The sequence below is a fragment of the Thamnophis elegans genome, chromosome Z (genome assembly GCF_009769535.1).
Source record: "Thamnophis elegans isolate rThaEle1 chromosome Z, rThaEle1.pri, whole genome shotgun sequence".
NCBI lineage: Eukaryota > Metazoa > Chordata > Lepidosauria > Squamata > Colubridae > Thamnophis > Thamnophis elegans.
The window spans coordinates 134,647,463-134,674,448 of record NC_045558.1 but is presented as its reverse complement, the minus strand read 5'-3'; the positions used below and the strand labels follow the sequence as shown (position 1 = coordinate 134,674,448).

Below are 26,986 nucleotides of genomic sequence, written 5' to 3'. Positions count from 1 at the left end.
AGAAATCATCACCCCAAGACAGATCTTTGCGTGCCCACAAGGATGAATTGTTTGTGACAGATTGAAACATAGAGAGATCCCATCTAACTCCAACTTAAATTAACCACACCTGGAATTCCGACGATAAGGCATATGGAGTTCTTAGAATAACATATTAGAAGAATCTTGCTTTGATTCAAACCATCAGGTTTTAACTTATCTTTGTTAGTAATGCAAAGAATGGAAACGGATAAGCTGATGCTCATTTGAAACATGAAATAAAAGAAGAAGGGAGATTGGAAAATTAAAACTTTGACACTGTTTTTAGGAATGGACTGATGACAAATAGGACCACAGTGAGGGAATTCATATTGTTGGGGCTGACTGACAACTTTCCCCTTGAGGTTACCCTTTTTCTCCTGCTGTTTGGAATTTATCTTTCGACTTTAATAGGAAACATGTTGATTATTATTATCACACAGGTGAATGTTCAGCTATGTAGCCCAATGTATTTCTTCCTCCGATATTTGGCATGGGTAGATATTGGGTACATGAGTGCTGTAATTCCCAAAGCACTAGTCAACATAGCTACTGGGAGTAAGAGCATCTCTTTAGTTGGTTGCTTCGTACAGACATTTCTGTATTTGGCCCTTGGTACCACTGAGTTCCTTTTAGGTGCCATAATGTCGGTTGATCGATACATAGCCATCTGTAACCCTCTTCACTACCCAACCATCATGAATACCCACATTTGCTCATTATTGGTCATTTGTTGCTGGTTTGGGGGGATATCACTCATTCTAGTTGCATGCATTCCTTTATTTCTGATGCCGTTTTGTGGTCCTAACGTCATGAATCATTTCTTTTGTGACAATGGACCCTTAGTGAAACTGGTATGTGTTGACACCAGCTTCCTAGAGATGCTTCATTTTGGGCTTTCCGTATTCTCTGTCCTTGGGACCTTAATTGTCAACATTGTCTCTTACATCAAAATCGTTTCCACCATTCTGCGCATCCCATCCACCACAGGGAGGAAGAAGACCTTCTCCACTTGTGCTTCCCAAATGACCATAGTCACCCTCGCTTACAGCAGTTGCATTTTCATGTACATCAAGCCGAAAGGCACCATTGGATTGGATTACAACTAAAACGGTGGCTCTTCTGAATATTGTTATGGTTCTCTTTCTCCTCCCAATCATACTCTGTTTGAGGAACAGACAAGTGCAAGATGCTCTGAAGGCTGAATTGAGACAATGGGTTGGGTTTTTCAAGAAATCGAGATGATTTGCTATTGCTTTTGCTCCAAGTAGAATATCAGATTTAATGTCTTAGAATGCATTGTTAAGCTATAGCATATGTTGCCTTCAGACATAATAATCACCCACTGAGATGGTCTTTGAAGGGCACTTGAGAATGAATAGAGGATGGAGTAATCAGGGATGGAAACATCTGATTGTAATAAAAGGCAGAATCCCTGAACAGTTGGTTGCTAGTGAAGAACAATGGAAAAAGACAACTGCCAACTTCTCCTGGGTGAGAATTTAGAAAACACATCTGGTTCTACATAGTTTGACATAGGAAACATGAGAACTTCACCTAAAACTTCCTCAAAGCTCTTACCATCTTCTGAAGCAGAACATACAGCTACCCTATGCTAATTGTGTCCAAGTATGTTTTATTAGTAGGTCCTTTGGTTGGAATTACAATAAAAGATTCAGTCTTGATTGATGTATGGAGTCAATATTGCTGAATGTGGCAATTCCTCTTGAAGTTAATATCCCAAAGAGAAAAACGGAAGTGGGTAATGGAGGTGTGTGATTATGGAATGTCACCAATGATTCAGAATAAACCTGAATAGAACAGAAAATCCACCGGGAAGGCATGAAACATGTTATTCAGGGATAGGGAACGTAGAAATTTATGTTTGTAAGCTTCCTATAGTTACTTCAATATGAGGTAGGAAACAAATTGGTGTAATAAATAAAATGAATAGAACAAACTTCTAAGAAAGTGGTATTTGTTGGTTAATTCACACCAACCCACAAGCTTATGAACTTTTGAAATTGTAGGATCTCATTTCTCAAGGCCTACCAAGAATTCACGCAAAGTTCCCTTGGCATATTGTGGGAATAAGGTAGGGAAGACCTTCTTTCCTTTCTCTTGCTCACAATAACTCATAGTTCTATGACATACAGCTACCCTCTGCTAATTGTTTATTGTCTCCAAATGTATTTTACTAATAGGCTCTTTGTGTGGATCATATGCAATACAATAAAAGATTTTGTCTTGGTTCACGTATTGAGTGACTATTGGTGAATATGGCTATTCCTCTTGACGTTTTATGCCAACACGAAGAAAAGAAGTGGGGAATGGAGGTCTGTGATTATGGAATATCATAACTCCATAATCCGGAATAAACCGGAATGTAACAGAAAATACATAGGAAAGGCATGAAACATGAGATCTGGGGCTAGAGTTTGTAGAAATTCATGTTTGTAAGCTGCCCACAGTCACCTCAATAGGATGTGGATTGCAAACAGGCTTCATAAATAAAATGAATCAAAGAAATTCTAACCTAGTGATTTTGTTAATTAGTTGAAACCAACACACAGGTTCACAGTTATAGCATGTCATGTCTCAAAACCTATCAAAAATTCGGGCAATGTTTCTTTGGCATATTGTCGGAAGATGGTGTTCAAGACCTTCAGTGGTGCTATGCCGCCGGTTCGGACTAGTTTCCCTGGACTGGTAGTTCTGAGCACCAGCTAGCCCCATCCAGCCGCCCCAATATTATCCAGTCCTACATATCCCACTTTCCAGCATGCTCGCCCCACACCCCTGTCCAGCTTATTAGTATACCTTGCCCATCCTGCTAACTGTGTTTAATCCAGCATAGTTTACAGTGTGCAAGAAATTGTGTTCCTGAACTTCCAGTTGGCCTGTTGGGACCGTTTTTCAGCCTTCCCAGCCCCCGGAGTCTCTCCTGAAGCATGGTGAGGGCTGAAACAGCCTCCCTCAACCCTTTGGAAAATCAGCTGGCCTGCATGCGCATGGACTCCAGAGCTGATGGCTTGCATGCTAGCAAATATGGCTCCAGGTGCCACCTATGGCCACCACACATGCCAAGGCTTCACAATCATGGACATAGCAGGTGTGAAACAAGCCTCCCCCACCAGAAAAGCCTTGTTTGAGTTGTTGTACTCAAATGTGGAAGGTGTACGAGTTTAAGTTTTCAGTGAACTGGTTTTAAAGTATGTGCGGCCCACCTCTGAAGATCTCATTTTTCATAGTTCTCATTTTTATACCCCATTTGGTGTTCACACACACCCCTCCGTCTGGTGAGTCACGCCGACACAAGCTTACTGTTAGCCATGCTTTATTCACAGTAATTACTCACAGACAAGACTTTGGCGGCAATCCAGACTCCCACAGATAAGAGATAAACACAAGAGTTTCTCCAGCCTAGTATAACGGTTGTGTCCTACAAAAGGTCTCCTCCCAAAGTCTCTTCTTATATACTCTCTTGGGAGGAACCAAATCACAACCACCTGGGCCTGATTATCTCCTATGAGTCAGTCTCCGTAATTTCTGCCTTTGCTCCTCTGCCCCCCTCTGCCGGGTGTAGGACAAACTCCCTTCGATCGTCACCACTGCTCCAGTGCCTGACATCAGGGACAAACTCCCTTCTATCATCACCACTGCTCCAGTGCCTGACGTCAGGGACAGACTCCCATCGATCTTCACCACTGCTCCAGTGCCTGGCGTCAGGGACAGACTCCCTTTGATCGTCATCACTGCTCCATGCCTCTGGCGCCTCCTAGTGGCCAACCAGCCTCTCTGGTCACTGCTTGGAGTCTGAACCCTGCCCAGAGTCCTACACATCTTCTAGAGCAGTGTTTTTCAACCACTGTGCCATGGCACACTAGTGTGCCGTGACATAGTGTAAGGTGTGCCGTGGGAAAATTACTTTATATATAGTCAATATAGGCACAGAGTTAAATTTTTTTAACATTTTCTAATGGTGGTGTGCCTCGTGATTTTTTTCATGAAAAAAGTGTGCCTTTGCACAAAAAAGGTTGAAAAACACTGTTCTAGAGTCAACTCATAGGGACCCTCGATATCGGAATCTGTTGGTAGCTCCAACAGCTCCTGCTGGGCCACAACAATTTGGTATCCAAATATCAAGGAAAGATTGAAAGAAGGGGGGTGTTCTTGAATGAATTAAAATTCAAGCAAAACTATACTTAGATAAAAGAAATATGATTCCAGAGCAAAAATAGATATTGACTACCAAGTTCTCATTCGGTTCTGTGATGCTCTGCAATTCTTCCGCAGGCACCTTCTATCTGAATCCACTGTCCCAGGGTCAGTTTTATTGACATTGGCCAGTGGAAGTAGAGACAACCAAATCAATTTTCACCATTTTCAATGAGTTTTGCAAAAATTGTATTTCTAATTTTCTACTCCAAAGGGATTGAGAGAGGACTGATTTGTATTCTTTGATCTGAATTGAATGGATCATCAAATCAATCTTCAACTGAAGTGGGGACAGGTATGCACATCCCTTGGGAATGATTGCAAAATGCCTTGGGTTGACTTGGATTTTGATGGGTTGCATTTAAACTGTGTGATAAGCAATCAAATCCATTGAAACATAGCTCTCAAATAAATACTAAGGATAATATTAATTTAAAACCATCCAACATTAGTATTGACTAATTAGCATAATACTTTTTCCCTAAGTCCCTGAGGAATTGCATTAGCTAATCTTGAATACCTCATGCACCATGGACTTCAAAACAATAACCAAATCTAGTACTTAATGAGAGATGGTCTCTATCTTCATTGCCATAAAAAGCTACAGAAGAAAAAGACAGATGAATTAGAAAGGAGTCCAGCTGTGAACCAAGAAGACAAGGCAATTTCTCAAGAGCACTGAAAATGGAGCATGCTGTGCTTCTTCCCCAAAAAACAATGAATTAAGGGGTAATATTTTAAGTATACATTTTCTTTGCTTCTGATTTAAAAGCAAAATATGCATAGTTTAATAATCTAGAAAATGATTCTTACTACATTAAAAAAGGCAAGGGGTTACAAAAATTATGCAGATACAACGATGATAGATATTATTCCAAGTGATGAAGATACTATATCTAACCAATAATTTATTAGCTAGTGAACGTTGGATATTTTTGCTTTGCTTCTGTTTTGTAACGGCATTAAAATGATAATCTAGAATATTGATCTTATCAGGGTGATTGAGATGACGAATGCCAGAAGGATCTTGAAAAAAGTGTGCATATTTTTTTTAGTGCAGTTTGAAAGGGGGTTGGTGTTTTCTGCATTTTTGAAAGTTTGTAATTCTCAAGAGTGGTGAGCTGAAATATTACTTTGTAAAACTAAGAAATGGATTTCGGAGTTCAAAACAAGATTAAGTCAGGAAATTTCTGATTTGTAATGCTTGGGACTGCTTTGGAAGCAAATATAAATTATATATAGTTCTAATATTAAAATAGGAATATACAAGATAACTTAGTGAACCCAACTTCAAATGCCTTTATTGTTCTTAAATTAAGACACAAGTGATGAAAGTTGCACATGATACTACTCAAAAATGATGGTTTGCAAACCATGAATGCCTACTTCATGCTACACATAAGCCACACAATAAGTGGTTGCAATGCCACTCATTGTTTCTAGTTCAATGAAAAGAAGGACTGGGGGAGGCATGATAGTAGTGTTACAATATCTGAGGGGCTGTTGCAAAGAAGTGGGAAGTCACCCGATTCTCCAAAGCATCTGAAGGCAGGACAAGAAGCAATGGGTGGAAACGCATCAAGGAGAGAAGCAACTAACGAGAAATAGCCTGACAGTTAGAACAATTAATCAGTGGAACAGCTTGCCTCCAGAAGTTGCAAATGCCCGAACACAGGAAGTCTTTAAGAAGATGTTGGATAGACATTTTTCTGAAATGGTAGGGTTTCCTGCCTAGGCAGGGGGTTGTACTAGAACACCGGCAAGGTCCCTTCCAACTCTGCTATTGTATTTGTATTTGATTTTAACTTCTGTAATAGCGTAATAACAATTTTAGTAATCCTTGTAATAATATTGTTTATATCACCATTATATTTGCATTGTGCTCAATATTTTAATAGTAATTAGTAGCTTTGGTTTTATTTTTATTCAATACTAGTTTAGGAGGAACACAAACAAAGACTTCTATTTCCAATTTTGATTTCTGTTTTCTAGCCACTTATACATTCTGTTTCATATTTTATAGAAATCCGATTCTTCACTCTCTTTTAGTTCCATGATCATTTTGTCCATCTCTGCACATTTGAGTACCTTTCTATTATTGTTTCACCTTCGGGTGTATTTATTTGTTTCCAGTTTTGTGTGAAGGTGATTTTAACTGCAGTGAGTATGTATAGTATTATGTATTTAATTTTTTTGTCCATTTTCAGGTCTAATATTCCTAATAAGAACGATTCAAGATTCAATTCTATCTTTTGCGCTGTAATTTCCTCCATCAATTTCTGAATTTTACACCAATATTTCCTTGTGATGGAGCATGTTCACCATGTATGGTAGAATGTTCCAGACAATACCTCTTTTTCATTATACTTGATATAACCAATTCCTGCAACTGTTCTTCATATATTGTAGCTTTAACTCTCTCTCTCTCTCACACAAACACACAGAGACACACAGACATAGATACACACTCATCTTTGTCAATTCACATTGGGTTTGCTCACATTCATCTATTCACATTGGTTTTAGGTAAAGGAACCAAAAGAGAATTTGGAACCATCTCAGAAAAACAGACTGGAGAAAACAGAACAAAGGTGAAATAACCCACCCACCCCCCAAAGAAACCATCATCCCAAGACAGATCTTTGCGTGTCCAAAAGGATGAATTGTTTTTGACAGATTGAAACATGGAGAGATCCCATCTAACTCCACCTGAGACTAACCACACCTGGAATTCCACGATAAGGATATGGAGTTCTTAGAATAACATATTAGAGGAATCTTGCTTTGATTCACACCATCAGGTTTTAACTTTTCTTTGTTAATAATGCAAAGAATGGAACCAGATAAGCTGATGCTCATTTGAAACATGCAATAAAAAGAAGAAAGGAGAGGGGAAAATTAAAACTTTCACATTGTTTTTAGGAATGGACTGATGACAAATAGGACCGCAGTGAGTGAATTCATATTGTTGGGGCTGACTGACAACTTTCCCCTTGAGGTTAGCCTTTTTCTCCTGCTGTTTGGAATTTATCTTTTGACTTTAATAGGAAACATGTTGATTATTATTATCACACAAGTGAATGTTCAGCTCTGTAGCCCTATGTATTTCTTCCTCCGATATTTGGCATGGGTAGATATTTTGTATATGAGTACTGTAATTCCCAAAGCACTAGTCAACATAGCTACTGGGAGTAAGAGCATCTCTTTAGTTGGTTGCTTCTTACAGACATTTCTGTATTTGGCCCTTGGTACTACTGAGTTCCTTTTAGGGGCCATAATGTCCGTTGATCGATACATAGCCATCTGTAACCCTCTTCACTACCCAACCATCATGAATACCCAAATTTGCTTGATGTTGGTCATTTCTTGCGTCGCTGGGGGAATATCACTTATTCTACCTTCATCCATTCATTTTTTTCTGATGCCGTTTTGTGGTCCAAACGTCATGAATCATTTCTTTTGTGACAGTGGGCCCTTAATGAAACTGGTATGTGTTGACACCAGTTTCCTAGAGATGATTAGTTTTTTGATTGCCCTATTCTCTCTCCTTGGGACTTTAAGTGTCAACATTGTCTCTTACGTCAAAATCGTTTCCACCATTCTACGCATCCCATCCACCACAGGGAGGAAGAAGACCTTCTCCACCTGTGTTTCTCACTTGACCGTGGTCACCCTCGCTTACAGCAGTTGCATTTTCATGTACATCAAGCCGAAAGGCACCATTGGATTGGATTACAACAAAATGGTGGCTCTTCTGAATACTGTTATGGTTCCTCTTCTCATCCCAATCATATACTGTTTGAGGAACAGACAGGTGCAAGATGCTTTGAAGGCTGAATTGAGACAATGGGTTGGGTATTGCAAGAAATTGAGATGATTTGCTATTGGTGTGGCGCTAAGTTGATTTTCAGATTTAATGTCTTAGACATTAACATATAACATATGTTGCCTTCAGACATAATAATCACCCACTTAGCAGGGACGTGCAGTCAGAGGAGGCAGGGGAGGCAAAGCCTCACCATTGTCATCATGAAAAGAAAAAAACAATGTAAAAGGAAAAAGGCAAGAGCTGGGGTCAGGCTGAGATAGTTGCTGCCAGAGTAACCGTGGATGACTTTGTGCTCCTGCCTTCTCCTGTAGAGGGTTTTATATATATGTTGTGAGGGATAGACGCAGGAGCCATGGAATCAGAGAGTAAGATGTTTATTGCGAGATGACAAGCGATTCAAAACGTCCCTGCAACTGTCAGGGTATTTATACTCGAGCCCAAAGCAACTGGGTTGCTGGTCAACAATGACCAGCCAATCAGAGAGCTGGTAACAGGGAACATTTGAGGGGGAAAAAAGCAGGAGCCATGGAATCAGAGAGTAGATGTTTATTAATAGATGACAGCGATTCAGAATGAGTTACAACTGTCACAGTATTTATACTCTGAGGTACCAACTGTCATTTAACTGTCATTACAACCACCAATCACAGGCTGTGCTTCGCCCGACCAATTAGAACGCAGCACAGGCTGTTGCTGGGCTATAACAGAGGGCGCTTTTTTTAGAGGCTTTTTTAAACAATTAAGCTGTGTCATCCATGGTGATACTGGCAGCAACTTGCTCAGCCGGACCTCACCTCTTGCCTTTTTCCTTTTACATTTTTTTTTCATGATGACAGGCAAGAGCAGAGTTGAAATCCTCTCTGAAACAGTGGGAAAGTTACGTGTGGGTCAGAGGGAGGGGGAGGAATTCAAACTTCATCCTCAAGTGTAGATCCCTCCCCAAGTGTAGTTGATTGCAGGCAGAGCCACGTTGTCTTTTCAAACACACACACAAACACACACACACACACACACACAAAATCAGAGTGAGAGAGATAAAATTATATAAACCCAGCCTCACTGATTACAAGTTTGAAAAGACAACGTGGCTCCGCCTGCAATCAAAGGCTCGGATCGGCTCCAATCCAACTTCTGTGATTGTGTTTGTTTGAGAGAGAGTGAGAGAGAGAGGGAAGGGGGTAGGAGAGATAGTCCAATCCAACTTCTCTGTGTCCATGTGTCTGTTTGAGTGGGGGGGGTGGGAGGCAGAGAGGGAGGAAGGAGGAGGAGGGAGAAGAAAAAGAATGAAGGAAACTTTTTCACAAAGGAGAAAAACAAATCCTGTCGCTTTTAATCAGAACTGAGATGCCTGGCTGTGGAATTCTGGGAGTTGAAGTCCACAAGTCTAAAAAAATTTGAAACACAACACTGTGCCTCACGAGCCATAAACCTCACCGCACCTCACTGTCACTTAGATGCTCTTACGAGGGGACTTGAGAAGGAAAAGAGGATGAGGTAATCAGGGATGGAGACATCTGAATTGAGATCAAAGGCAGAATCCCTGAAAAGTTGGTTGCTAGTTAAGAACAATGGAAAAAGAAAACTGCCACCCTCTCCTAGTTGTGAATTTACAAAAATAAATCTGGTTGTACATTGTTTGACATAGGAGACATGAGAGCTTCACCTAAGGCTTCCTCAAAATTCTTACCATCTTCTGAAGCAGAACATAAAGCTACCCTCTGGTAATTGTGCCCAAGTATGTTTTATTAGTAGGTCTTTTGGGTGGAATTACAATAAAAGATTCAGTCTTGGTTGATGTATGGAGTCAATATTAATGAATGTGACTATTTCTCTTGAAGTTTGATCCCAACAGGAATAACAGAAGTGGGGAATAGAGGTTTGTGATTATGGAATATCGTAACTCCATAATCCTGAATAAACGGGAGTGTAACAGAAAATGCATAGGGAAAGCATTAAACATGGGATCTTGGGCTATGGAATGTAGAAATTCATGTTTGTAAGCTGCCCACAGTCACCTAAATATGAGGTGGATTGGAAATAGGCTTCATAAATAAAATGAATCAAAGAAGTTCCTAATTTTGTTTATTAATTGAAACCAACACACAGGTTCATGGTTATAGCATCTCATTTCTCAAAACCTACCAAAAGTTCAGGCAAAGTTGCTTTGGCATATTGTGGGAAGATGGTAGGCAATACCTCCACTGGTGGTATGCTGCCAGTTCAGACTAATTTCCCTGAACTGGAAGTTCTGAGCACCAACTAGCCCCACCCACCCGCTTCAATATTATCCAGTCCTAGATATCTCACTTTCCAGCATGCTCGCCCCTTCCCCTGCAGCCCAGCTGATTAGTGCACCTTGTCCATTCTACTAACCGTACTTGAACTACCACAGTAATAAAGAACCTTTTTCTTATGGCGTTCCAAAGTTGCATTCTCGAACTTCCGGTTCGTCTATTGGGGCCATTTTTCACCACCACCCCCATCCTCCGGAGGCTTTCCTGAAGCCTGGGGAGGGCAAAAACGGGCTCCCTCAGCCCTCCAGAAAGGTGAGAAATCAGCTGGCCTGCGAATGCAAATATGGCTCCATGTGCCACCTGGAATTCTGGGAGTTGAAGTCCACAAGTCTAAAAAAATTTGAAACCCACCACTGTGCCTCACCAGCCATAAACCTCACCGCACATCACTGTCAGATGCTCTAGAGAAGGCATAGAGGAAGAGATAATCAGGGATGGAGACATCTGATTGACATCAAAGGCAGAATCCCTGAAAAGTTGGTTGCTAGTGAAGAACAATGGAAAAAGAAAACTGCCACCCACTCCTAGTTGTGAATTTACAAAAACACATCTGGTTGTACATTGCTTGACATTGGAAACATGAGAGCTTTACCTAAGGCTTCCTCAAAGTTCTTACCATCTTCTGAAGCAGAACATAAAGCTACCCTCTGCTAATTTTGTCCAAGTATGTTTTACTAATAGGTCCTTTGGGTGGAATTACAATAAAAGATTCAGCCTTGGTTGATGAATGGAGTCAATATTAGTGAATGTGACTATTTCTCTTGATGTTTGATCCCAATCCTGAATAAACCAGAATGTAACAGAAAATGCATAGCAAAGACATGAAATGTGAGATCTTGGACTAGAGTTTGTAGAAATTCATGTTTGTAAGCTGCCCACAGTCACCTCAATATGAGGTGGATTGCAAATAGACTTCATAAATAAAATTAATCAAAGAAGTTCCTAAGGGAGTGATTTTGTTAATTAATTGAAACCAACGGACAAGTTCATGGTTATAGCATCTCATTTCTCAAAACCTACCAAAAATTCAGGCAAAGTTGCTTTGGCATATTGTGTGAAGATGGTCAGCAAGACCTCCACTGGTGGTATGCTGCCAGTTCAGACTAATTTCCCTGCACTGGAAGTTCTGAGCATCAACTAGCCCCACCCACCCACTCCAATAATATCCAGTCCTAGATATCTCACTTTCCAGCATGCTCCCCTCCCCTGCAGCCCAGCTGATTAGTGCACCTTATCCATTCTACTAACCGTCCTTGAACTACCACAGTAATAAAGAACCTTTTTCTTATGGCGTTCCAAAGTTGCATTCTCTAACTTCCGGTTGGTCTATTGGGGCCATTTTTCACCACCATCCCCATCCTCCAGAGGCTTTCCTGAAGCTTGGGGAGGGCAAAAATGGGCTCCCTCAGCCCTCCAGAAATGTGAGAAATCAGCTGGCCTGCGAATGCAAATATGGCTCCATGTGCCACCTATGGCCACCACCCCTGCCACGGCTTCACAATCCTGGACCTAGCAGATGTGCAAGAAGCCTCCCCCATCAGAAAACCCTTCTTTGAGTTCTTGCACTCAAATGTGGTGGGTGTACACGCTTACATTTTCAGTGAACTGGTTTTAAAGTATGTGCAGATCTCATTTTTCATAGTTCTCATTTTCATACCCCTTTTGATATCCTAATGTCAAGGAGAGATTGAAAGAAGAGGGATGTTCTTGAGTGACTCAGAATTCAAGCAAATCTACACTTAGATAAAAGAAATAAGAGTCCAGGGTAAAAATGGACGTCGCCTTCCAAGTTCTCATTAGATTCTCTGATGCTCTGCAATTCTTCCTCAGGAATCTTCTGTTGGAATCCATCGTCCCACTGGGAGGTTGGGTTTTATTAACATTGGCCGCTGGAAGTAGACACAGCCAAATCAATTTTCACAATTTTCAATGAGTTTTGCAAAAATTTATACCTTCCTACTCAAAATTGATTGAAAGAGGACTGATTTGTATTATTTGATCTGAATTGAATGGATAATTAAATCAATCTTCAACTGAAGTGGGGGACAGATGTGCTCATCCCTTGGAAATAATTGCAAAATGCCTTGGGTTGACTAGGATTTTGATGGGTTGCACTAAACTGTGTGATAAGCAAAAAAATCCCATGAAACATAGCTCTTGTCAGCATTCCAAGTATCATGTAGAATGAAACCAGAGTCCAAGGCAAAACGATCCTTAAAATTCCAATTTAATAAAGAAGACATGTTAGCACATCTGTGTAATCCCAATTCTCGAAATTACATCAGAATCCCACCCAGTTAAAAGTTCATGATCTTGTCCCCACACCCACAATCCATCACATGGTCCAATCTTATTCTTCCACGCTGGCATCCACACCCAGCTACTTCCCGTCAGGTGTAAAAGTACGGAGACAAAACATGACCTTGACATCTAGTAAAGAATGAAAACAATACATCCCACAATCCTACTCCTTCTATTCCCCCCTCCCATCAACTATACTAATGAAACAGCAAAATGAAATAAGAGAAAGTGTGGCAGGCCAAAATTCTAAAAGGAATATAATTGCAGGCCTGACAGCTCTCAAATAAATACTAAGGATAATACTAATTTAAAACCATCCAACATTAGTATTGACTAATTAGTATAATACTTTTTTCCCTGAGTCTCTGAGGAATTGCATTAGCCAATCTTCAATACCTCATTCACCACAATAATGGACTTCAAAACAATAACCATATCTAGTACTTAATGAGAGGTGGCCTCAATCTTCATTGTCATAAAAAGATACAGAAGAAAAAGACAGACAAATTAGAAAGGAATCCAGCTGTGGACCAAGAAGACAAGGCAATTTCTCAAGAGCCCTGAAAATGGAGCATGCTGTGCTTCTTCCCCAAAAAACAATGAATTAAGGGGTAATATTTTAAGTATATATTTTCTTTGCTTCTGATTTATAAGCAAAATATGCATAGTTTAATAATCTAGAAAATGTTTTCTTACTATATTAAAAAGGGCATAGGGGTTACAAAAAGTATGCAGATACCAGGATGATTGATATGATTCCAAGTGGTGAACATACTATATCTAACCAAAAATATATTAGCGAGTGAAATTTGGATTTTTTTCGCTTTGCTTCTGGTTTGTAACTGTATTAAAATTAGACTATTGATTTTATCAGGGTGATTGAGATGACAAATATAACAAGGATCTTGAAAAAAGTGTGCTTGTTTTTTTAAGTGTAGTTTGCAAGGGGGTGGGTGTTTTTTGCATTTTTTAATGTTTGTAATTTTAAAGAGTAGTGAGCTGAAATATTACTTTGTAAAACTAAGAAACGGATTTCGGAGTTCAAAAGAAGATTAAGTCAGGAAATTTCTGATTTGTAATGCTTGGGACTGCTTTGGAAGCAAATATAAATTATATCTAGTTCTAATATTAACATAGGAATATACAAGGTAACTTAGTGAAACCAACTGCAAATGCCTTTATTGTTCTTAAATTAAGACACAAGTGGTGAAAGTTGCACATTTTACTACTCAAAAATGATGGTTTGCAAACCATGAATGCCTACTTCATGCTACACATAAGCCACACAATAACTGGGTGCAATGCCACTCGTTGTTTCTAGTTCAATGAAAAGAAGGACTGGGGGAGGCATGATAGCAGTGTTCCAATATCTGAGGGGCTGTTGCAAAGAAGTGGAAGGTCAACCTATTCTCCAAAGCATCTGAAGGCAGGACAATAAGCAATGTGTGGAAACTGATAAAGGAGAGAAGCAACTAACGAGAAATAGCCTGACAGTTAGAACAATTAATCAGTGGAACAGGTTGCTCTAGAAGTTGTGAATGCCCCAACACTGGAAGTCTTTAAGAAGATGTTGGATAGCCATTTGTCTGAAACGGTATAGGGTTTCCTGCCTAGGCAGGTGGTTGGACTGGAAGACCTCCAAGGTCCCTTCCAACTCTGCTATGTATTTGTATTTGATTTTAACTTCTGTAACAGCGTAATAACAATCGTACTAATCCTTGTAATAATATTGTTTATGCCACCATTATATTTGCATTGTGCTCAATATTTTAATAGTAATTAGTAGCTTTGGTTTTATTTTTATTCAATACTAGTTTAGGAGGGAAAAAAACAAAAAAAAAAGACTTCTATTTCCAATTTTGACTTCCGTTTTCTAGCCACTTATAAATTCTGTTTCATATTTTATAGAAATCCGATTCTTCACTCTCTTTTAATTGCATGGTCATTTTGTCCATCTCTGCACATTCAAGTACCTTTCTAATTATTGTTTCACCTGCGGGTATATTGATTTGTTTCCAGTTTTGTGTGAAGGTGATTTTAACTGCAGTGAGTATGTGTAGTATTATGTATTGAATTTTTTTGTCCATTTTCAGGTCTAATATTCCTAATAAGAACGATTCAAGATTCAATTCTATCTTTTGCACTGTAATTTCTTCCAGCCATTTCTGAATTTTACACCAATATTTCCTTGATTTGGAGCATGTCCACCACGTATGGTAAAATGTTCCAGCCTAGACCTCCTTTTCATTATACTAGATATACCCGATTCCTGCAACTGTTCTTCATATATTTACCTTTTACTCATACACACACAGAGAGAAACACAGACACAGACACACCCATCTTTGTCTATACACATTGGTTTTGCTCACATTGATCTATTCACATTGGTTTTAGGTAAAGGAATCAAAAGAGAATTTGGAACCATCTCAGAAAAACAGACTGGAGAAAACAGAACAAAGGTGAAATACCCCCCCCCCCTCCAAAGAAATCATCCTCCCAAGACAGATCTTTGCATGCCCACAAGGATGAATTGTTTTTGACAGATTGAAACATGGAGAGATCCCATCTAATTCCACCTGAGAATAACCACTCCTGGAATTCCACAATAAGCATATGGAGTTCTTAAAATAACATATTAGAAGAATCTTGTTTTGATTCACACCATCAGGTTTAACTTCTCTTTGTTAGTAATGCAAAGAATGGAGAAGGATAAGCTGATGCTCATTTGAAACATGCAATGAAAAGAAGAAGGGAGATTGGAAAATTAAAACGTTGACACTGTTTTTAGGAATGGACTGATGACAAATAGGACCGCAGTGAGTGAATTCATATTGTTGGGGCTGACTGACAACTTTCCCCTTGAGGTTAGCCTTTTTCTCCTGCTGTTTGGAATTTATCTTTCGACTTTAATAGGAAACATGTTGATTATTATTATCACACAGGTGAATGTTCAGCTCTGTAACCCAATGTATTTCTTCCTCCGATATTTGGCATGGGTAGATATTGGGTATATGAGTACTGTAATTCCCAAAGCACTAGTCAACATAGCTACTGGGAGTAAGAGCATCTCTTTAGTTGGTTGCTTCATACAGACATTTCTGTATTTGGCCCTTGGTACCACTGAGTTCCTTTTAGGGGCCATAATGTCGGTTGATCGATGCATAGCCATCTGTAACCCTCTTCACTACCCAACCATCATGAATACCCACATTTGCTCATTGTTGGTCATTTGTTGCTGGTTTGGGGGGATATCACTCATTCTAGTTGCATGCATTCCTTTATTTCTGATGCCATTTTGTGGTCCTAACGTCATGAATCATTTCTTTTGTGACAATGGACCCTTAATGAAACTGGTATGTGTTGACACCAGCTTCCTAGAGATGATTCATTTTGAGCTTTCCGTATTCTCTGTCCTTGGGACCTTAAGTGTCAACATTGTCTCTTTCGTCAAAATCATTTCCACCATTCTGCGCATCCCATCCACCACAGGGAGGAAGAAGACCTTCTCCACTTGTGCTTTCCACATGACCATAGTCACCCTCGCTTACAGCAGTTGCATTTTCATGTACATCAAGCCGAAAGGCACCATTGGATTGGATTACAATAAAACGGTGGCTCTTCTGAATATTGTTATGGTTCCTTTTCTCCTCCCAATCATACTCTGTTTGAGGAACAGACAAGTGCAAGATGCTCTGAAGGCTGAATTGAGACAATGGGTTGGGTTTTTCAAGAAATCGATATGATTTGCTATTGCTTTTGCTCCAAGTAGAATATCAGATTTAATGTCTTAGAATGCATTGTTAAGCTATAGCATATGTTGCCTTCAGACATAATAATCACCCACTGAGATGGTCTTTGAAGGGCACTTGAGAATGAATAGAGGATGGAGTAATCAGGGATGGAAACATCTGATTGTAATAAAAGGCAGAATCCCTGAACAGTTGGTTGCTAGTGAAGAACAATGGAAAAAGACAACTGCCATCTTCTCCTGGGTGAGAATTTAGAAAACACATCTGGTTCTACATAGTTTGACATAGGAAACATGAGAACTTCACCTAAAGCTTCCTCAAAGCTCTTACCATCTTCTGAAGCAGAACATACAGCTACCCTATGCTAATTGTGTCCAAGTATGTTTTATTAGTAGGTCCTTTGGTTGGAATTACAATAAAAGATTCTGTCTTGATTGATGTATGGAGTCAATATTGCTGAATGTGGCAATTCCTCTTGAAGTTAATATCCCAAAGAGAAAAACAGAAGTGGGTAATGGAGGTGTGTGATTATGGAATGTCACCAATGATTCAGAATAAACCTGAATAGAACAGAAAATCCACCGGGAAGGCATGAAACATGTTATTCAGGGATAGGGAACGTAGAAATTTATGTTTGTAAGCTTCCTATAGTTACTTCAATATGAGGTAGGAAACAAATTGGTGTAATAAATAAAATGAATAGAACAAACTTCTAAGAAAGTGGTATTTGTTGGTTAATTCACACCAACCCACAAGCTTATGAACTTTTGAAATTGTAGCATCTCATTTCTCAAGGCCTACCAAGAATTCACGCAAAGTTGCCTTGGCATATTGTGGGAATAAGGTCGGGAAGACCTCCTTTCCTTTCTCTTGCTCACAATAACTCATAGTTCTATGACATACAGCTACCCTCTGCTAATTGCTTCTTGTGTCCAAATGTATCTTATTAATAGGCCCTTTGTGTGGATCATATGCAATACAATAAAAGATTTTGTCTTGGTTCACGTATTGAGTGACTATTGGTGAATATGGCTATTTCTCTTGACGTTTTATGCCAACATGAAGAAAAGAAGTGGGGAATGGAGGTCTGTGATTATGGAATATCATAACTCCATAATCCGGAATAAACTGGAATGTAACAGAAAATACATAGGAAAGGCATGAAACATGAGATCTGGGGCTAGAGTTTGTAGAAATTGATGTTTGTAAGATGCCCACAGTCACCTCAATAGGATGTGGATTGCAAACAGGCTTCATAAATAAAATGAATCAAAGAAATTCTAACCTAGTGATTTTGTTAATTAGTTGAAACCAACACACAGGTTCACAGTTATAGCATGTCATGTCTCAAAACCTAACAAAAATTCGGGCAACGTTTCTTTGGCATATTGTGGGAAGATGGTGTTCAAGACCTTTAGTGGTGCTATGCTGCCGGTTCGGACTAGTTTCCCTGGACTGGTAGTTCTGAGCACCAGCTAGCCCATCCACCCGCCCCAATATTATCCAGTCCTACATATCCCACTTTCCAGCATGCTTGCCCCACACCCCTGTCCAGCTTATTAGTGCACCTTGCCCATCCTGCTAACTGTGTTTAATCCAGCATAGTTTACAGTGTGCAAGAAATTGTGTTCCTGAACTTCCGGTTGGCTTGTTGGGACCGTTTTTCAGCCTTCCCAGCCCCCGGAGGCTCTCCTGAAGCATGGAGAGGGCTGAAACAGCCTCCCTCAACCATTTGGAACATAAGCTGGCCTGCATGCGCATGGACGCCAGAGCTGATGGCTTGCATGCTAGCAAATATGGCTCCAGGTGCCACCTATGGCCACCACGCATGCCAAGCCGTCACAATCATGGACATAGCAGGTGTGAAACAAGCCTCCCCCACCAGAAAAGCCTTGTTTGAGTTGTTGCACTCAAATGTGGAAGGTGTACGAGTTTAAGTTTTCAGTGAACTGGTTTTAAAGTATGTGCGGCCCACCTCTGAAGATCTCATTTTTCATAGTTCTCATTTTTATACCCCATTTGTTGTTCACACACACCCCTCCGTCTGGTGAGTCATGCCGACACAAGGTTACTGTTAGCCATGCTTTATTCACAGTAATTACTCACAGACAAGACTTTGGCGGCAATCCAGACTCCCACAGATAAGAGATAAACACAAGAGTTTCTCCAGCCTAGTATAACGGTTGTGTCCTGCAAAAGGTCTCCTCCCAAAGTCTCTTCTTATATACTCTCTTAGGAGGAACCAAATCACAACCACCTGGGCCTGATTATCTCCTATGAGTCAGTCTCCGTAATTGCTGCCTTGGCTCCTCCGCCCCCCCCTCTGCCGGGTGTAGGGACAAACTCCCTTCGATCTTCACCACTGCTCCAGTGCCTGACATCAGGGACAAACTCCCTTTTATCATCACCACTGCTCCATGCCTCTGTCGCCTCCTAGTGGCCAACCAGCCTCTCTGGTCCCTGCTCGGAGTCTGAACCCTGCCCAGAGTCCTACAGATCTTCTAGAGTCAACTCATAGGGTCCCTCGCTATTGGAATCTGTTGGTGGCTCCAATGGCTCTTGCTGGGCCACAACAATTTGGTATCCAAATATCAAGGAAAGATTGAAAGAAGTGGGGTGTTCTTGAATGAATTAAAATTCAAGCAAAACTACACTTAGATAAAAGAAATATGAGTCCAGAGGAAAAATAGATACTGACTTCCAAGTTCTCATTCGGTTCTGTGATGCTCTGCAATTCTTCCTCAGGCATCTTCTGTCTGAATCCACTGTCCCAGAGTTGGTTTTATTAACATTGGCCAGTGGAAGTAGACACAGCCAAATCGATTTTCACCATTTTCAATGAGTTTTGCAAAAATTGTATTTCTAATTTTCTACTCCAAAGGGATTGAGAGACGACTGATTTGTATTATTTGTTCTGAATTGAATGGATAATCAAATCAATCTTCAACTGAAGTGGGGACAGGTATGCACATCCCTTGGGAATAATTGCAAAATGCCTTGGGTTGACTAGGATTTTGATGGGTTGCATTTAAACTGTGTGATAAGCAATCATATACCACGAAACATAGCTCTCAATAAATACTAAGGATAATACTAATTTAAAACCATCCAACGTTAGTATTGACTAATTAGCATAATACTTTTTTCCCTAAGCCCCTGAGGAATTGCATTAGCCAATCTTGAATACCTCATGCACCATGGGTTTCAAAACAATAACCATATCTAGTACTTAATGAGAGGTGGCCTCTATCTTCATTGCCATAAAAAGCTACAGAAGAAAAAGACAGACAAATTAGAAAGGAATCCAGCTGTGAACCAAGAAGACAAGGCAATTTCTCAAGAGCCCTGAAAATGGAGCATGCTGTGCTTCTTCCCCAAAAACAATGAATTAACGGGTAATATTTTAAGAATATATTTTCTTTCCTTCTGATTTATAAGCAAAAAATGCATAGTTTAATATTCTAGAAAATGTTTTTTTTACTACATTAAAAAAGGGCGGACTTCCTGTGGGAGGATTCTGTCGCCGAGGAGCTTAACGAAGCCCCTCTTAGAGTTCTGGTCTGTATATCTAATTAAGATCAATAGATATCATCCCTTTCTGGCAGAAAGGGACAGGCAGAAGCTCAGGTGTTAGGATTTATTCATAGTTCACAGCCCTCTTCTTTTTTTTTGGGCTGCGAACAGAGAATGGACCCAACGTAACTGAGCTCTTATCTCCAGCCAGTTCTTCGCAGCTGCCTTTTTGCAGCCCTAGACAGCCGACTCCCGCACTCAGGACAATGATAAATTGTTTTTAAGATAATACGAGCGGGTCGCACCTCTGTGATGTGTTTTTTTTTTTAACTATCTAAATACCAGCCTTGTTTTTCCTTTGAACTTCTCTGCGCAATTGGGATACAAAATGGCGTTTTTACTGTGTTGGTGATTGATGACGTAATTGACTGGCTTTATTTCCCCGGACCGCTACTCATTAATGAGCAAAATCTACAAATAATTTATTGAGAACTGACCAGCTGAAGACACTGTTTATCTGTCTATTCTCAGATTTTATTCATAATGTCTCCCAGGTCTAAACAGGCAAAAAAATCCTCCCCCCTCGTGCTTAAAGAACTTGCTACCAAATCGCTGCCTTTGTCTCCTACGCCACCTACTGGCGATTCCTTGACACAGGAGCTTCTCTTTCAAATAATTAATGACTTTAGAAAAGAAATTAAAGAATTTGTGTTTGATTTATGTGATAAAATACAGACTAAAATACAGACCAAAATTGCCCAGATAAATGCGAATATGTTTGAAGTCACGTCTACTTTAACAGATTATATTGAAGAAATGGAGATGAAATTGGAAACTTTGGAGAGGGCTAATTTTAATTTGACCTCTAATATTCAAGCTTTACAACAAGAGATTATTAATAATCAAACACAACTTACAATGATAAATTATAATACAAAGGCGTTTGCAATAAGAGTCAGAGGACTGCCTGAAAAGAAAGGAGAAAATTTGAAACAGACTTTTGTAGAAGCTTTCAGCCAAGTGGTGGGAGGTCCGGGACTTAATTTTGATTGGAATATTCGAAAAATCTATCGCCAAAATTCGCATGTAGCAGAGCAACGACAGCTTCCAAGAGACATAATTATATATTTTTTCACAAGAGAATCCAGAAATGCGATTTCACAAAAGTTCTATAATAGCAGGCTCCGAATCGATGGCTACGAACTGTTCGTCTTTAAAGATATCCCGCTTCAAATGCTGCAAGCAAGGAGAGGTTATACTTTTTTAACCCAAGAACTTAGAAATCGTCAAATAAAGTATAAATGGGAAGCTCCAGTTGGAATCACAGTTACATTTGAAAATCAAAGATTTCGTATTAATTCTGTTTCGGAAGCTCGGGACTTTTATTATAAAACTCTGAAGGCGGGGCTTCTTGACTCACACGGAAACACGGAAGGACAAGGTGAAGGAAAGACAAGCAGCAAGTCACTTGGCTACAAGAAGGAGGGAGTTGTTCTCCCCCTACTGGAGAGGCAGAAGAGCGGAAACTGAGGATTTAGTTATATTTTCAAAGCAGCGGGACACGTGGTTATAAGGCAGAGGGTTGCCTTTTCTTTCCGGAAGGGCAGAAGAGTAAAGAATATAGACCCAGCGATGTCTTTAAAATACTTTCTAAGTTTTTGGACTGATTAAAACTTTAGGATTTCTGTTTGGTATGAAATCATAAAGCTGTGTACTGATGAGGAATGGAAAGAAGCATTGCTTATTCTAGACAGATACCATACGGGACTTTTACAAGACTTATTTGAATTTCAATCCAAACTGCGCATGAAGTGTTTTCTGTGAGGAAAGCGGGGACTAAGATTTATTTGAATTGCGGTTTGGGATGAATGGAGTTGGGAAGAGTGGGGCAGAAAGGAAGGTGGAGCGGGATATTGATGAAGGGATCTTGGGATTGAACGAACTGGTATGGATTTTGGGCACACATTTTACGAATTTACATGTTTGAAGTATAACATAAAAAGCTCAGGATTTTAAAGTGAAGAGCGAGATCCTAATCTTATGCAATTTGAGCTTGGGAGGAATGGAGACGTGAAACGAAGGATAGGAAGATGAGTAGCGAAAGTATGAAAATAAATTGATTTTTGTATAAACTAATATTTGAATATAAGGTTAAGAAAGGCTACCTGGAGATTCTACAGGAAGATGGGGGTAAATATCAAAGAAGTAAGGGACGAGGACAAAATATAAATGGAATGAATCACACTGTTTAAATTTTAAGAATGATGGGAGGCTGAGCATAATGCAAAAGATTTTTCAAAATTTTTTTATTTACTTTTTTGTTTTTTTCTTTTTTTCTTTTTCGGAGTGTTCTTTTTATTTTATTTTCATTATTATTGTTAACAAGATATTTTGAAGATGAATGGTATTGAACTGTGCCGGGTGTGTGACCTGGGAAGTCGGAAGGGGTTAGGGAGGGGGGTTCATTGGGGGTGGGTGGGTGGGTGGAGATATAGCTTCAATATATAGAACAAGAAGAATACACTTGTATACTGTTGTTCCTTATCTTTTCCTTTTATTTTTTTCCCTTTTTTTTTTTTCTTATTGCTTTTTTCCTTTCTTTTTTCTTTTTGGTGTAAGGAATAGAGAAACGCGCCATAGTGAGAAGTAGAGGAAAGGAAGAGGGAGAAGTAGGGAGGGAGGAAGAGGGGAATGTAAGGAGGATGAGAGGGGAAGGAGGGTGAGGAAGGCGAGAAAGGAAGATAGGAGGGGAAAGGGAAGTAGGAGGGGTGATTGTTGGAGGGAGAAAGGAAAGTTGGAGGGGGAGAAGAAGGGGTGTATGAAAGCGATAGGTTGGGTTTATGAGTTGTGTTTAGGTTGGGGTTTTTTTTTTTTTGTTTTTTTTCCTTACTATTATATTATTATTATTGCAAATATCCAGTATATAAGTGAATGTACAAAATTGAAAATGAAAATGAATAAAACATTTATAACAATAAAAAAGGGCATAGGGGTTACAAAAATTATGCAGATACCACGATGATTGATATGATTCCAAGTGGTGAAGATACTATGCCTAACCAATAATTTATTAGCTAGTGAAAGTTGGATATTTTTGCTTTGCTGCTGTTTTGTAACGGCATTAAAATGATAATATAGAATATTGATTTTATCAGGGTAATTGAGATGACGAATGCCACAAGGATCTTGAAAAAAGTGTGCATATTTTTTTTTAGTGCAGTTTGAAAGGGGGTTGGTGTTTTCTGCATTTTTTAAGATTTGTAATTCTCAAGAGTGGTGAGCTGAAATATTACTTTGTAAAACTAAGAAACGGATTTCGGAGTTCAAAAGAAGATTAAGTCAGGAAATTTCTGATTTGTAATGCTTGGGACTGCTTTGGAAGCAAATATAAATTATATCTAGTTCTAATATTAACATAGGAATATACAAGGTAACTTAGTGAAACCAACTGCAAATGCCTTTATTGTTCTTAAATTAAGACACAAATGGTAAAGTTGCACATTTTACTACTCAAAAATGATGGTTTGCAAACCATAAATGCCTACTTCATGCTACACATAAGCCACACAATAAGTGGTTGCAATGCCACTCATTGTTTCTAGTTCAATTAAAAGAAGGACTGGGGGAGAGATGATATCAGTGTTCCAATATCTGAGGGGCTGTTGCAAAGGAGGAGGAGGTTAACCTATTCTCCAAAGCATCTGAAGGCAGGACAAGAAGCAATGGGTGGAAACTGATCAAGGAGAGAAGCAACTAAGGAGAAATTTCCTGACAGTTAGAGCAATTAATCAGTGGAACAACTTGCCTCCAGAAGTTGTGAATGCCCCAACACAGGAGGTTTTTCAGAGGAGTTTGGACAACCATTTTTCTGAAATGATATAGATTTTTCTGCTTGAGCAGGAGGTTGGACTAGAAAACCTCCAAGATCCCTTCCATCTCTGCCATCCAGTGCTTTTATCTTATCATTTAGAATGATTGTGATTTTCTCCTGAGGAAATATTTTTCCTAGATTTCTTTAATGAACTTACATTGTGTAAATGAAAACATCAAAATTGTTCTCCTGTTTGATTACTAGAGACAGTTCAGAAATGGAGAATTAAATCACCAAAGGTTAGGGGAGTCTCAATAGCAATAGCACTTTGATTTACAAAGGGTTTCATAGTGTTTTAACATCCCTCTCTAAGCAGTTTACAGAGTCAGCATGTTGCCCCCAACAATCTGCATCCTTATTTTGCTGACCTTGGAAGGATGGAAGGCTGAGTCAACCATGCACCGACCAGGATCACACAACACAACACAACACAACACACACACACACACACACAATCATCTTTGTCTATTCACATTGGTTTTTCTCACATTCATCTATTCACATTGCTTTTAGGTAAAGGAATCAAAAGAGAATTTGGAACCATCTCAGAAAACAGACTGGAGAATACTGAACTAAGGTGAAATAAACAAAATGGGGAAAAAAAACATCATCCCGAAACAGATCTTTGCATGTCCCCAAGAGTAAAATATGCCCAAGTGAAACATGCAATGAAAAGAAGAAGGGAGATTGGAAAATTAAAACGTTGACACTGTTTTTAGGAATGGACTGATGACAAACAGGACCACAGTGATGGAATTCATATTGTTGGGGCTGACCGACATCTTTCCCCTTGAGGTTAGCCTTTTTCTCCTGCTCTTTGGAATTTATCTTTTGACTTTAATAGGAAACATGCTGATTATTATTATCACACAGGTGAATGTTCAGCTCTGTAGCCCTATGTATTTCTTCCTCCGATATTTGGCATAGGTAGATATTGGGTACATGAGTGCTGTAATTCCCAAAGCACTAGTCAACATAGCTACTGGGAGCAAGAGCATCTCTTTAGTTGGTTGCTTCATACAGACATTTCTGTATTTGGCCCTTGGTACCACTGAGTTCCTCTTACTGGCCACAATGTCGGTTGATCGATACATAGCCATCTGTCACCCTCTTCACTACCCAACCATCATGAATACCCATATGTGCTCATTGTTGGTCGTTTCTTGTGTCGCTGGGGGAATATCACTCATTCTAGTTGGATGCACTCCTTTATTTTTGATGCCGTTCTGTGGTCCTAATGTCATGAATCATTTCTTTTGTGACGATGGACCCTTAATGAAATTGGTATGTGTTGACACCAGTTTCCTAGAGATGATTAGTTTTTTGGTTGCCGTATTCTCTCTCCTTGGGACCTTAAGTGTCAACATTGTCTCTTACGTCAAAATCGTTTCCACCATTCTGCGCATCCCATCCACCACAGGGAGGAAGAAGACCTTCTCCACTTGTGCTTCCCACATGACCGTGGTCACCCTCGCTTACAGCAGTTGCATTTTCATGTACATCAAGCCGAAAGGCACTATTGGGTTGGATTACAACAAAATGGTGGCTCTTCTGAACACTGTTATGGCTCCTTTTCTCATCCCAATCATACTCTGTTTGAGGAACAGACAAGTGCAAGATGCTCTGAAGGCTGAATTGAGAAAATGGGTTGGGTATTGCAAGAAATCGAGATGATTTGCTATTGGTGTGGTGCTAAGTTGATTTTCAGATTTAATGTCTTAGACATTAACATATAACATATGTTGCCTTCAGACATAATAATCACCCACGTAGCAGGGACGTGCAGTCAGAGGAGGCAGGGGAGGCAAAGCCTCATTACTGGCATCATGAAAAGAAAAAAACAATGTAAAAGGAAAAAGGCAAGAGCTGAGGTCAGGCTGAGATAGTTGCTGCCAGAGTCACCCTGGATGACTCTGCTTAGCTGTTTAAAAAAGCCTCTAAAAAGCACCCTCTACAGGAGGAGGCAGGAGAACAACATGCCTCATCTAGTCTGATTTTAGCTGTTTTATTATCACTAGGGCAGAGTTAAGTAAGGATTAAAAGCCTAAAAATTCCTGACGTAGGTGAGGCACTCCGTTTTCCTGCATTCTCCTGTAGAGTGTGCTTTTTTAGAGGCTTTTTTAAACAGTTAAGCCACGTCATCCATGGTAACTCTGGCAGCAACTTGCTCAGCCGGACCTCACCTCTTGCCTTTTTCCTTTTACATTTTTTTTCATGATGACAGGCAAGAGCAGAGTTGAAATCCTCTCTGAAACAGCTGGAAAGGTACATGTTGGTCAGAGGGAGGGGGAGGAATTCAAACTTCATCCTCAAGTGTAGATCCCTCCCCAAGTGTAGTTGATTGCAGGCAGAGCCACGTTGCCTTTTCAAACACACACACACACAAACACACACACACACACACACACACACACACACAAACACAGAGTGAGCAGGATAAAATTAAATAAGCCCAGCCTCACTGATTACAAGTTTGAAAAGACAACGTGGCTCCACCTGCAATCAAAGGCTCGGATCGGCTCCAATCCAACTTCTGTGATTGTGTTTATTTGAGAAAGCGTGAGAGAGAGAGGGAAGGGGGTTGGGGAGATAGTCCAATCAAACTTCTCTGTATGCATGTGTCTGTTTGAGTGTGGGGGAGGGAGGCAGAGAGGGAGGAAGGAGGAGGAGGGAGAAGAAAAAGAATGAAGGAAACTTTTTCACAAAGGATTAAAACAAATCCTGTCGCTTTTAATCAGAACTGAGCATGCCTGGCTGTGGAATTCTGGGAGCTGACGTCCACAAGTCTAAAAAAATTTGAAACCCACCACTGTGCCTCACCAGCCATACACCTCACCGCACATCACTGTCACTTAGATGCTCTAGAGAAGGCATAGAGGAAGAGGTAATCAGGGATGGAGACATCTGATTGACATCAAAGGCAGAATCCCTGAACAGTTGGTTTCTAGTGAAGAACAATGGAAATATGACAACTGCCACCCTCTCCTAGTTGTGAATTTACAAAAACACATCTGGTTGTACATTGTTTGACATGGGAAACATGAGAGCTTCACCTAAGGCTTCCTCAAAATTCTTACCATCTTCTGAAGCAGAACATAAAGCTACCCTCTGCTAATTCTGTCCAAGTATGTTTTACTAGTAGGTCCTTTGGGTGGAATTACAATAAAAGATTCAGTCTTGGTTGATGTAT

At 39.9% G+C, this 26,986-nt stretch overlaps 2 protein-coding genes and 2 pseudogenes across 2 annotated transcripts; all 4 read left to right on the top strand.

The window, feature by feature from the left end:
- Positions 1–317: 317 nt before the first annotated feature.
- Positions 318–1,263, top strand: LOC116521892 (annotated as a pseudogene).
- A 5,905-nt stretch (positions 1,264–7,168) lies between these two features.
- LOC116521890 (olfactory receptor 49-like) lies at positions 7,169–8,113 on the top strand. Its single transcript, XM_032236530.1, has one exon. The coding sequence runs from the start codon at positions 7,169–7,171 to the stop codon at positions 8,111–8,113; it is 945 nt and encodes a 314-aa protein (XP_032092421.1).
- A 7,348-nt stretch (positions 8,114–15,461) lies between these two features.
- On the top strand, positions 15,462–16,406 carry LOC116521889 (olfactory receptor 49-like). The gene has a single exon (XM_032236529.1). It carries the CDS (start codon positions 15,462–15,464, stop codon positions 16,404–16,406), a length of 945 nt encoding a protein of 314 aa, XP_032092420.1.
- An 8,119-nt stretch (positions 16,407–24,525) lies between these two features.
- LOC116521888 lies at positions 24,526–25,470 on the top strand (annotated as a pseudogene).
- Positions 25,471–26,986: the final 1,516 nt, after the last annotated feature.